At 37.3% G+C, this 12,441-nt stretch overlaps 1 protein-coding gene across 9 annotated transcripts in view; it reads right to left on the bottom strand.

Annotated features, from left to right (window-relative positions):
* TAFA5 (TAFA chemokine like family member 5) overlaps positions 1–12,441 on the bottom strand; it is a 442,355-nt gene that overhangs the window by 68,864 nt on the left and 361,050 nt on the right. For 6 of the 9 annotated variants that reach the window (XR_005104652.1, XR_005104653.1, XR_005104655.1 and 3 more), the window contains 2 exons: positions 8,239–8,366; positions 3,767–3,886 (listed from right to left, as the gene is read on the bottom strand). Coding sequence is in view for 2 of the 9 variants with exons in the window: in XM_037390481.1 (XP_037246378.1) it covers positions 8,239–8,366 (128 nt within the window). In the remaining 7 variants the exon portion in view is untranslated. The remainder of the gene's footprint in view (positions 1–3,766; positions 3,887–8,238; positions 8,367–12,441) is intronic. The other 3 variants (XR_005104654.1, XM_037390481.1, XM_037390482.1) reach the window with 1 other exon arrangement.

Raw genomic sequence — 12,441 nt, 5'->3', positions numbered from 1 at the left:
GTCATTTATGCTCACCCTATGCAAGATGCCTTCAATACCCTTAAATATCTGAATGCATTATAACAGTAAGTGGAGGAAACTAAATCCCATTCCAAATGTTTACCTGTTATGCTAAGAATTGTCAAAACATAAAGAGTACCCAGTATTACCATTACTAATATGACCATGGTGCAAGTTTTCTTTTTCCCTTTTTGTCAATCTCATTTTATTAGTGTACTAATTCTTAATATGTTGATTTCTTAGACAAGTTACAATGCTACTTCAATATTTGGAAAGGCCTATCTAAATGTAAATGGTGACTAAGGTGCTAAACAATAGTAACAAAATCTAGTATGGACCTCTTCACATCTATTTTTTGATGGACCTGCAGTTTTCCACACAGAGACCTGAATCATCCATTATAGCTCTCAGTTGTCTATGCCCTGAGCCTTCCATTTTTAAAATTCAGGGTTTTTTTTTTAGGTTTTGAGGAGACTGATGAGAATCTTACTCCCATATAAAAAGACAATTTTTACTGATGTACTGGAAAATTACAGAATTTGGAAAGAATTCCAAATTAAAGCATGTTTTTTATCAGGACCAGCTTAACATATTAAGCAATCCTTAAAATGCATCTTTTAAAGTTTTTTATACAATGAGTATTTTCAGATGTCCACAATTTATTGGGTGGGTTCACACTATGACGTAGCAGTCAGTGAACTCCCCAAGTTATGGATGTAGTTTTATTTGCATGTCAGAATTCTTGTTTCAAAGCACACTAAAAATAAAAACCATCCATGCAGTTTTTTGTTCGTTTTTACTGAAAACAGAATTTGTTCCACAAAACCATGAAACAAATGATTGGAAACTTATTAGTACTGCCTGGGGTAGAATCTGCTTTTGTTTACTTACTCAGAGTGACAGTTCAGACCTCAAATGGATCAGAATGTAGCTCACTTCACAATGAAGTGAAGAACAAACTTATTTTAAATATAGATTAATCCATATCACAAAGAAAAATCATAGTTCGTAAGCATTAATCAGTAAAGTAGTTTTACCTCACTGAATCTAAATCTGTCCTGTCCCTAAATGAGCATAGTAAGACAGAACTGAATGCTAGAACTTCCCAGTATGAATATAAGTTAAGAAAAAGGGATCCTGAAAAAAAATCAATCTCTAGAATCTTAACTATCTATCTGAAAATTTAGTTTATTTGTACAGGAATTGCAATATTTTTAAAATAAATACCCACACAGAAATGGGTATTCATATTTTCTGTAACTTTATAAAGCACAGGAAAACATGACGCTACTGTAATTCCCCATTAAAATCTGGAAATGTATGTTCTGAAAGAGAAGAAACCCTATGTTTCTCTATTTTCTTCCATGGAATTACTCAGGGTGTTAACCAATCATGATTTCAGATTAGACACTTTGCTCCAAGTTATTCTTGGAGTAAACTGTGGTCTCTTTTCAGGAACTGTGAATCATTGAACGTCAGTAGACCCAGTATTCAGCATTCAGGATAGAGGAACGCACCTAACTTTTCAGGTGGTTCTTCAGGTTTTGGACAACTCCTTTCAACATAAAGTCCACAAAAATCACAAAACCTTTGCTAGCATTTTGGATTTAGGACTTCAGGATCAGTTATTTGCCACAAAGTGTATTTTGATAAGGATGATGGAAAATAGAATAGGTGGGTTTCAGTACATCGGTATGACAAAGGAGTGCAAAGCTTTGAAAAGAGTGTACTAGTGGAAGCAGTAATAATATGCAAGAGAACTTGCATATTACAAGGCAATAGTGTGGGCACACTCTATTTAGGTTCTTCAGTTTAATAAGGATTTCATTTCTATTTAGCTTCTTCAGTGCATGAAGGACTGTCCTGTTTTCAGCTGGGAAGCACTTAAGACCATCCCTGGGGCCATGAAGACCATCCCACGACTCTACTTGTAAGCTTGTCTTAAACTACCATTTTTTTTGTAACACAAGAGTTAGAAACATGACTTTTAACCTTTCTGAGACTTAAGACATCCAATTCACAGGCTAACTTGGTGGAAATTAACAGAAAGGAATCTAATTCCAGTACTGCAGTGATGACCCATTTATAAGTTATGATACCTTTTGCAAACAATTAGAGCAATGGAAACTACTGAGAGCATAAAAATGTCTTGAAAGCCATGCAAATAAAACAATAGGCTAAATCTACGTCTTGGGGTACAATCTATAGAGTATGCACTGAAGCACATGGCTATGACATGTCAAGAATTAGTATTTTCTCTCATAATTAACACTAGTACTACAGAGAATAATATAAAATTAATACAAAAATATTAGTAAGCTTAGTTAAAGCACTGGACTGTAACTAGGACTGATGATGTAGATATGCAGTTAGATTAAATGAAAAGTTAATTATGACTAACTTAGTTCTGGTAGTTCGTATGTACAGTCACACATCCAAATATCACAAATTTTTCATCTTCTGCAGAAGTTCTGCCCTTTCTCAACCTGGTATATAAATATTAAAAGTAGAACATATAAACGTTTTAACATCTAAAAGGTATTTCAGGCTAGCTTCCAATTAATGTGGTAGTGGTTTCAGAAAACCTTATTCAAGTAGCTATTTCAGGACCCCCCTACTGAGACCTGAGTTCGTTTTAGAGGACTGACTTTGTGATGCATAATGTTTGATGAAACAGTGGTCTCAGAGCTCATGAGGCTCTAACTGGCTGACAGCAGGAATTAAGAATACAGATGGTTCTTGGTGACAGCAGGGATAGTGATTTTCTTAACCCACATTTCTAGAAAACCAAGAAATTCAGAGGAACATGGCTGAGGATGATCTGCAAGAGAATCAGGCTGATTTAATGGTCTATTTCACCACATAAGTGTATTTGTGAGAGCCCTTTCTGCTGCTGCTAAGATCTCTCACAAGGCAGTGGCAGGCATGCCATCATGAAGAGGGCCACACAGAAAAAGAGAAGACAGAGAAGAAAGACATCAGGATGCACAACTGTGCATATATGCGGACTCTGAAGCGAGGATGTACTCCTGGTCCCACAGCTTAAATATAGCCAAAGACTGTTTCCCCAACAATCTTGGCTATGAATGACAAAAAATCCAGGATGATAACTTCCTGCTTGTTTCTAAAAGCTGTTCTTTGGATTGGGATGAAGGGATACACCAACCTCCTGAAAAAGAACCTCCATAATCTTGGTCTGTATGTAGTGGTTTTGTTACAGTTAGGACAGTGGGAGATCTCAGTAGATGAACTGCTGACAAGTGGATTTAATGTATCTGTTTCATAAGCTGACCACTTCTCACAATGGGGAAAAGGGAAACTTAATTTGGCATGGCATGCATGTCTGCATCATTCCACTGCTCTAATCTGGTGATGCCTGAAACCTTATTTTGGTGGGTATTGTGTCCTGGAATGACACAGAACTAGAACTGGTGGGATGTCAAAAAACTTCCAAAAACAGCTTAACAAAATAAAATCACCTGAACTGTGAAGATGTGAAATGCACATTTAGAAACACTCAAGAGTTGTAACATAGGTGAGGCCAAGTACAGGAATGCCAGGGTTATGGAATATCTAACAACAACATTAGTATCACCAATAAGGACATGTATAAATAACAGTATTTTTATTATAAAGTTACTCCGAATTTCTAAACCTCTTAAAATATTAACTCAGGACTTCCAAATTCACTAAGGTAGGTAGCTAAAGATTGTTACTCTTATTTTTACTGCTGGGGAAACTGAGGCAGAGAGGTTCAGTGACTTACCCAAGGCCACAGAGGGAGTCACTGTCAGAGCCGGGATTAGAGCTCAGGAGTTTCTGGCTCCCAGTCCCAAGCTCAGACCACTAGACCATGGCCTCAGGACATTTCCAGCTGGTCTTCAGTCTAAAAAAAAGTAAATTCTCAAGTATGTTACAAGTATGTAACATATATATATATTTATTCTTACTTTGAATGTAATGGTATGAATGAGAACACATTGCTCATAACTAAGTGATGAAAAGCAAACCATTAAATTTTATCTGAGTTACCTTTATCATACACGTGTATGATAAAGGTAACTCAGATACACATGTGTATGATAAAGCGCTGCAGAAAAATCTTGATTTAAATTGCAGCCAATACAAACAGCTATTGTATTTTTCAGGGTAAGGAACAAATCGCCTTTCCAACCCAGCCAGCATGTCATTTATATTAATGGTGAGGAATGCTAAGTTTCTCTGTGTGTAAGTAAACTCTATTAAGAAAGTCACGTCCCGTGGTGAAGCTAGATCCTTAGTAAATTTTACTAACTAAGCACTGAGCTCCATGTCAGAGTAATTACACCTTTTATCCACTGTGAGCTCTCTCTTAGCTTCTTCATACTCTTTAATTTCCCACTTCAGCTAATTTAGCAGTAAAATTGCAAAGGTTTTAAAAGGTTAGCTACTGAGGAACTGGTGCATGAATGTTCTGTTAAGCTCCATGCATTGAAATCACATCATGTAGAAGAAGGAATTAATTAAGTAACAATTACGTAGTGATGGATCATTGACAACATATATACACTTTAGTGCTAAAATTAGTTTCCCCTGTAAATCCAATACATTGTGTATCTTCTCATCCATACACTGGCAAGTTTTATACTTAAAAGATAAAATGGACAGGTCCCTTAGCAATATCTTGTTTTTTTAAAAAAGTCATATCTTCCGGCACTATTAAAACTGCATAGTATTTTAAAAAATCATATAGCTTCATTTTTAAAAAAAAGAATTGAAAGAGCAATAAGAATAGCAAAAGGGGAAGAAATTTTTAAGGCAGGTGATTTTAAAGTGACTGTAAAGACATTTGTTATATGAAGGTACTTAGGATGTTGAAAGTGCTAACAATTGTGTAGTATTCTCTTGCTATCTTCTTTTACATGCTGCCATATTGTTTCCTTGTATTGACAGTCAGCTGCTTAATACATAGATTGGCAGTTTGCCCAGTCAAAGCTCAATTCTAAAAGCCTCTTAGCAGATGAAAAATCTTTGGTTCATTCACACCTTGTAGAAAGGATGACAGGGCAGAAGTGACACCCAGATCCACTTAGAGTATACTTTGAGTCTGATTTTCCGTTGCCTTGCACCTTGTGTAGTTATTTATAGCTGTGCAAAGTGAGCACAAAATGGGTATAAAACACTGCTACCCATGTGAGGAGAGAATTTTTATTTCGTTGCATTATTTCCAGAGGTGATCACAAGAAGTGTCAGGCAGTGAAAAAATCTGGCTCTGCATAAAAAGTCTAAACAATTTTGACACAAACCATAAAGTAGCATCAGCGCTTTCCAGACAGTTTACAGAAATTGCACTTTTGCTTTAGAGCAATAGGTATTTTAATTTGCTGCTTGCTTGGTATTTTCACAGAAAAATAATAGATGTTAAACTCACCTACATGAAACAATCCTAGTTCTTCCTTTTTTTGGTAGAAATATATTTAACTGTGAGTCTGACATAAAAAGGAACTCATGTCCTATATAAGATCTCTAGCAGTCCTACCTTTCCACATGCTACTTCTAAACCCAATACATTAAAAAGCTGGACTTCTACACAACCTCCTGGAATCACTGTGAAAGCTGGTATTATCACGAGAGCTGGTCTCAGTCCATCAGAGTTCAATACTGTTCTGGCTTTAGTGTGGGTGGCAAACTATTGTCTCAGCATTTACCAAATAATGATATGACTGCTATATGATCTACCACCACTACGATAATGCAAGACCTACGGCCAAGTATCTCCAAGATATAAACTAATATTAGCAGGAAAAGCCTGCAAATATTAGATTAACAAATATGTTTTAACAAAATTGATAGCTAACAAATTAAGAACCTAATCTGGCTGTTGCTGCAGACATGGTAAAGAATTATTTCCACTAAATGACAGACATTTAGTGTATAATAATTAATTCAATACGTTTGGACATTTGTTTCCCCATATTAAAATGGTGGCCATTTTTCTAGCTCTTCCCAGCCAGAAATCCTTCCCATTACACCGAAATGCAATGATGGGCCTGGCAGCTCAGGTGTGTTGATTAGAAGCAGAAATAGAAGTTACATGACTGCATCAGCAGCTGTTGACCTCAGAGTACTGTTACAGTAAATAGTGTCTTCTGCTCTTTCTTTTAGAAAAGTTATTCTCTTTTAATCAAAGTCATGCATTTGATATAGTCACCCTAGGACACAGCTCCCAAACCTATTAACATTGTGCAAAGCTTACCCTTCAACCAAATGACTAAAGAACAAATGAACGTATTTGTTTATTCTTAATATTTCAGTAATACTGTACTATAGATTGGGGGTTCTTTAGCTTTTTTTTTTTTCTTTCTTTTTTCTTCCTCTAGTTTGGAGATGTTCTATTTTCTTTTCTTTCCGCCCCCCCTTCCCCTTCTGGATTCAGTGCTTCTTGAAGTATTTTGAGTTGCTAGTCTGGCTTGACTGAAAAGTACTGTGTGTTTGTTGTGTGTCTGCATCTGTGATACCAACTGTTGAAGACTGCTTGATGTTAGATGAGGGTTTGTGCTCAGAGTTGTTCTACCATTGGCTCTCTGGCAGAATCTCTTCTCACCAATGTCAATGATGTCTCTGTGTGGAGGAAAGTCCCTTTTAAAACATTACTCTTGCCATGGCCTTAATTTTACTGATGGGGCATGGTAGTGATTTCATTTCTGTTAATCAAAATCATGAGTCATTCCATTCATGTCAATAGCATTAAAGAGATATACAGACAAGTAAGAGTTCAGAATCAGGCTTCTAGTGTTTAATCTGAAAGAATATCTGAATCACTTCATTAAAGATAGATACTGGAGAATAGATCCTCTGCTTACTTTGCATTACTAAGTCATGCCATTAGCATAAAACATCAAATAAAGAACTACAATGACAGCTGGCAATGTGTCACAGTACATGGGTTTTCTGTTGACCTCAGGTACAGAAAATATGCCTGAAGTAACGAGATTTAGGGTAATATTTCGAGTATGACAAAGTTACTGTATTGGGTCTCCTTGCCCTTGGAAGTTGGCGTTAATGTTTCAAAACCTTATTTCCTTCCTTTGGCTTTTTTTTATGTCACTCTTACATAACTTGAATGCAGAAGATCTAAAGGCAAACAATATTTAAGTAAGACCTCAAAGACTGAATTAAGTTGTATAGCCCCATCCACAACGAATATTATGTCTGGTAAATACAGGACATCAAAGCATCACAATTCATAAAGTTTTGTTTTGCAGGTATCTCATAAAGCACTATCAAATCTTCATTCTTTTTTAAAAAGAAAAAAACACACTAATTTTCCAAAATATAGACTTTCTAAAACAATAAAAGGTTTTGTACTGGTGTCTGTCTCCTGCTCAGACAGAGAAATTGTGCAGGGGATGATGTGCCTTAATTTAGTCCTCAATGATAAGTACTTTTAAGACTAAATATTCTTGAAATTGCACTTATTTAAATTACACTCAAGCTCCATGTAAATCTAAAAAAAGATTAGAAGTCTACCAAGCTATCAGAATATTGCTTTATTACATCTTTTCAAATTCTTTCCATTTATTAAATCAAAGAATTATTGGCATTTGAGAACATTTGCTAGAAATCTATTTGATATATTACAGGCCCTAGAAACTATTACTGTCATATATACTTCCAGCTTCACTACAAGCACATGCCCCAAGACACCAAATCAGACAGTTTATTGAGCAAACCAGGACCAAAAGGAAGCTGAAAGAAGGGAACTTTTATTGTGTTTTCTATGGGTCTCACTGACTGTCTCACTGCAAACTAAAGATCTATCTGTTCATCTTGCTTTTCCAGTAAAGTGGGAATATCAAAAATATTTTCTTCTCAATTCCCAAGGAAAGCTTTCTTTTTGCCCTGCTAGACCATGTGTTCAGTTTTATACCCTACACTTCCTCAGCATAAGAAAATTCTTCTACAGTGAAGTGATAAGATACTGTCTTCAGGCTGAATAGAAATGTTGGTTAAACCACTGGTACCTTTTAAGAAAACCTTGATATAATTTTGACTCTTAGTAGCTGTGGGAATTACCTATTTTTCTTGGTTTTGTGATTAACATTGCTATGTATTTCAGTAAGCACACTTGGGCACATAGCTTAATTATAACACAAGAGACTTCACATATCTTTGCTGAAAAACAATTAGAAATCTCACTCTTTGTTTTTCAATAAACTAAAGTGAATGAGAAACTGAAGAAATATAGAAGTCACCTACCGTGGTTGTCTTTATCCGTCCTCCTGGTTGTGTACAGGTCCAGCCTGATTTATTGATTAGCAAATCACAGCCTTCTCCTTCTAAACATGGAAGCATTTCACACCACTGTTTTGTTTTGATAATTCGTGCTATGGAACAGAAAAGAAAAGACAAAAAAAAAACAAAACCAAAACAAATTGGCAGGAGAATTCACATTTCACTTATCTCTAAACACTTTCCCATTTGAGTTGTCTATTTTCATCATCTGATAATGCAGCTGTAGGTTATGATGTAGACAGCTCTAGGCAATTTACAAAATTATTTACACCTGCTGTGCCAACAAATTTCATAATAAAAACAGAACTTCAAAACCAACAATAAAACAAAAGAGAGCTCTGTTATAAATCAAAAGAGTATAAAAGTTAGCTAACTTTTAAATTCCATGCTCCTTACAGTCAAGGAAATATTGTTGGGGGGCTAACAGCTGAAGACTTACTATCCTAATTAATCATTATTGTAGCCTGAAAGTGACCAGAGGGGGATCCATTGTGTTAGACTGTATAAACCTGAGCAGACACCCCTTATCCTGAAGCGCTTACACTGTACATAGACATGAGACACACAATGGAGAGAGAAAAGCTATAATGACAGCAATTGTGAAACTGTGATACTTGCAATCGTCGGGATATAGTTAGGGGTAGGAACTAGGAAGATAAGGACAGGTGTTGAAAGAAGTGAAGGTTGGGAAATCACAGGGAAGGAGGCAATAAGCAGAGGGAAAAGACTGGAACAAACACTCTATTACCCTATTACTACAAGGGGAAGGAAGTCTAGTCAGGAAGGTCCCTAACTGTCTGAAAGGTGGTTCTGTGTTTTTTGGCTCCTCTTAATTCTTGCATCTCTGGTAAGCTGGTTCTGCAAAATTTCCTCAAAGTCACACACAGTAAGTAGTCTTGGAACAACAGAGCTCTGTGTGCATTCAAGTAGATGCAGAAGAGCTGTAGGGAGAAATTTTTCTCCAAGGCAGGGAGAAAAGGGGCTTTAGTTCCCGTAGACTTCTTTCTGGATTATACTACTACTACTTCTTTTGAGTTACTCTCTGTAGTAACTTTCTCCTAGAATATCAATCAATATGACTAATATCTAATATTTCATTATTCTTTCACTCTCCCCCTGTAGACAAAATTGTAGGGTGGAGTGTTTGGGATAATTTTTATAAAATGTGTAGACAGAGATGCACTCACTTGCATGGTACCATATACTCATGTTAAACAAGGTGAGGTTCTCCAAACAATCTGTCTTTTACTCTCAACTGTAAAGCTTGCAGTTCACAGAAAATGATCTTCAGTTCCTTCAGAGATCATCTCAGCAATCCTGGGCTAGACTGTAAGAAAGCTTCACCACCTCAATTTGTATGTAAGTGTCCTAGGCCTCAAGTGCAGACCAAGTTCCAAAGTTCCACACACAAAGACACAGATCACATCCTCTTCTATGCTGATGTGTGACACCAATATATTCCATATATCTTCAAAAGTCATGAGACCAACAAAAAGAGAATTATAGGAGAAATACTTAGCAAGGTAAGTGTACAAGAAGTTTATGATGCTCCAAATTAATTTTAGGTCCAGGGAGCTTAAAAGCGGGCATTTATACGCCATGGTGGTTGAAGCTTTTTATGCTCACTTGAACATGTGATTCAGCCTCCCTATGCTCCTGACTTCCTCTATCTGGAACTACCTAAGAATACAATTCCCAGTGCCGCTGGGTCATGGCAAGAAATAGAAGTGTTATTTAAAGTCTTTTAATAAAATCCTTTCCAATTTTTTGACATGAAACAACTTGTGTCCTCAGTCCCGGTACAATTGTTGGTAGGCCCTAGCAATATAATGAACACTTATTTCTTTCAGTGGAATCTCAATATGAAATTCATATTAAGATTTTCATTATAAAAACCACTTTAGCTCCCAAACGTCTACATTGGAATTTGCACTGTTCATTAGACAATATATTTATATTGCTGAAGGAATGATTCCCAAACAATTTTCATAACTAGAATTTTTTGAAGCAAAACTGCTAAGTTTTTATAGTGTGTAATATACAGAAATTTGGATTGTGCTTGGGGTCCGTAGGTACTGCACTACTGAGAACTGGATCATACCACTTTTTGAGGCTAACATCTCCTATGTAACAGATAATAGCCCATCCTTTCCAAGTGAAGGCATGCATACAGTTGCAGGCTTTACAGAAAAAGCTCAGTAAAATGGCAACACCAAACCTCACCCATTTGCATGCATATCTTTTGCAATGCAGATATGGAAATGTCTATTTCTTTCAATGTTTCAACAATATGAAGGATCACTGAAAGACTGAATAGTCAAACTCAAAAATATATACTAAATTGCCTCTACTGTCTGAGGTGGGAGGTTTTCCTGGAAAAGTAATTTGAACTAATCTTTAAAAAAAATATGTTTCTCTCCTTTGTGAATTACTCTCAGTGTTTGCTTGGTTGCGCTCTCAGAACACAGCTATCTGTAATATCACCAACATACGGAGTCCTTGCTCTGGGTATTCGCTATATACACACAAATTTAGAACACACTAAGAGTATTTTACAGAACATAAAGTCTAAAATATTACTGTGTTAAGTTCATGCATTTAGGCTTTGAGAATTGGAACAACTTCTTTTGCAGGAAAAAACTACCCGGCTCACATGAAACGAATCAGTACCAAACCGGCAGTGCAGGATATGTTCTGCAGGATCAACACCAGTAACACAACAAAGTAAAGTGTAGTACGAGACACCAGATGTTCATGAGCCCTTGCAGAGGCCTGCACACGCTTCGGAACTAACCCCAAGCACCCCCAGCAGCCAGCCACACACCCCCTGCAGCGGCCTGCGGCAGCCCCCCCAGCAGGGTGGGCACCGGCTCCAGGGCCACCCCTGTGGTGAGGCAGCCCCCGGGGTCTCTCCTCCCCATCCAGCTTTTGGACCTGACCCTCGCTTTGTTTCAAAAGCCTGGCAAGCGCACTCGCCCCCACACTGCCGCTGTCAGAGGCCTCGGTCACTGGGCCGATTGCCATGAGCAGGCCGAGCGGGTGCCCTCACGCCAGGGAGTGCAGCGAGGCCTGGACCAACACTCGGTCTCTGACACACGCACAGTCCCAGTTTCGAAAGAGAGGCCATGATCGTGTCTGGGATTACATCTAATTTTGCATTTTCACTTTTCAGTTTGTCCATTAAAGCAGAGAAAGTATCACGGTGAAGCGAAATGCATAATATAGGGAGGGAGCAAAGTATGCAACAATTTTATCAGGGTAATATCAAGAATTTCTACCAGTAATTGAAACTGAGTTACGCTAGTCAAAGTGAAGGAATACGATGTATTTCCTGAGGCAGTATAGCTGCCTTTTTAGTGTGTATATTCAACAGGGGTGAAATTCAGCCCTCTGCAGACGAGACAGCAAAAAGCCTATCAGATTCTTCAAATCCACTCCAAGCTCCATTATAAAGAATTAAGTGGCACTTAAACGATATACAGGCTTTGTGCTGACCTTCTGCAAAGAACAGAATTTCATCTTATGAATCTGAACTGATACTACTTTGCATCTCCTAAGAAGAGCTGTGCCCCCTCGCTTAAACTGAAGTTAATCGGAACTGACAGCACTCAGCAAATGGTAGAGTTGCTTTCCTGGGTAATACCGTTTGAACTGGAGAACAAACAGAGTCTATCCAAGGGTTTCTCACACGAACAGTTCAAATAGTTCTGAGGTGTTGCAGACAAGCAGAGGTTATATAAACATGACACCAAGCTACCCACCAAGGTGTTCTTAACTGTTTTGTATGATAAAGCAATAAGCAATGGATTTCCAGTTATTAGTAAAAAAAATAAATAATTCTCTATTCATGATCAGTATAGTCCAATCTAAGACTGATCAACTGAGTAGCGTTTCAGAACACCGCAGATAATTTTCTGCTAAATACTGCAACTAGACATTTTGTCAGTAAGGTCCTCGCCTGGTTTAACATTATATATATACTTTCCTATATAAAATCAGCTTTATTTTCTATACTGTCTTTTCACACATTCACTCTGCATTCGGGCAGTTATCAGCTGCTGCATCTCTAGCCAATCTAATAACTGAAAATCATGAACTTTTTGTGATAGCACAAAAGTAAGATAAATCTTGTTCAGCAGCAGTAAGTACAAAAACTTACTGCCACCT

Source organism: Falco rusticolus, chromosome 5, assembly GCF_015220075.1.
Source record: "Falco rusticolus isolate bFalRus1 chromosome 5, bFalRus1.pri, whole genome shotgun sequence".
Lineage (NCBI taxonomy): Eukaryota > Metazoa > Chordata > Aves > Falconiformes > Falconidae > Falco > Falco rusticolus.
The sequence above is the reverse complement of the archived record's forward strand: the minus strand, read 5'-3'. Positions and strand labels throughout refer to the sequence as shown.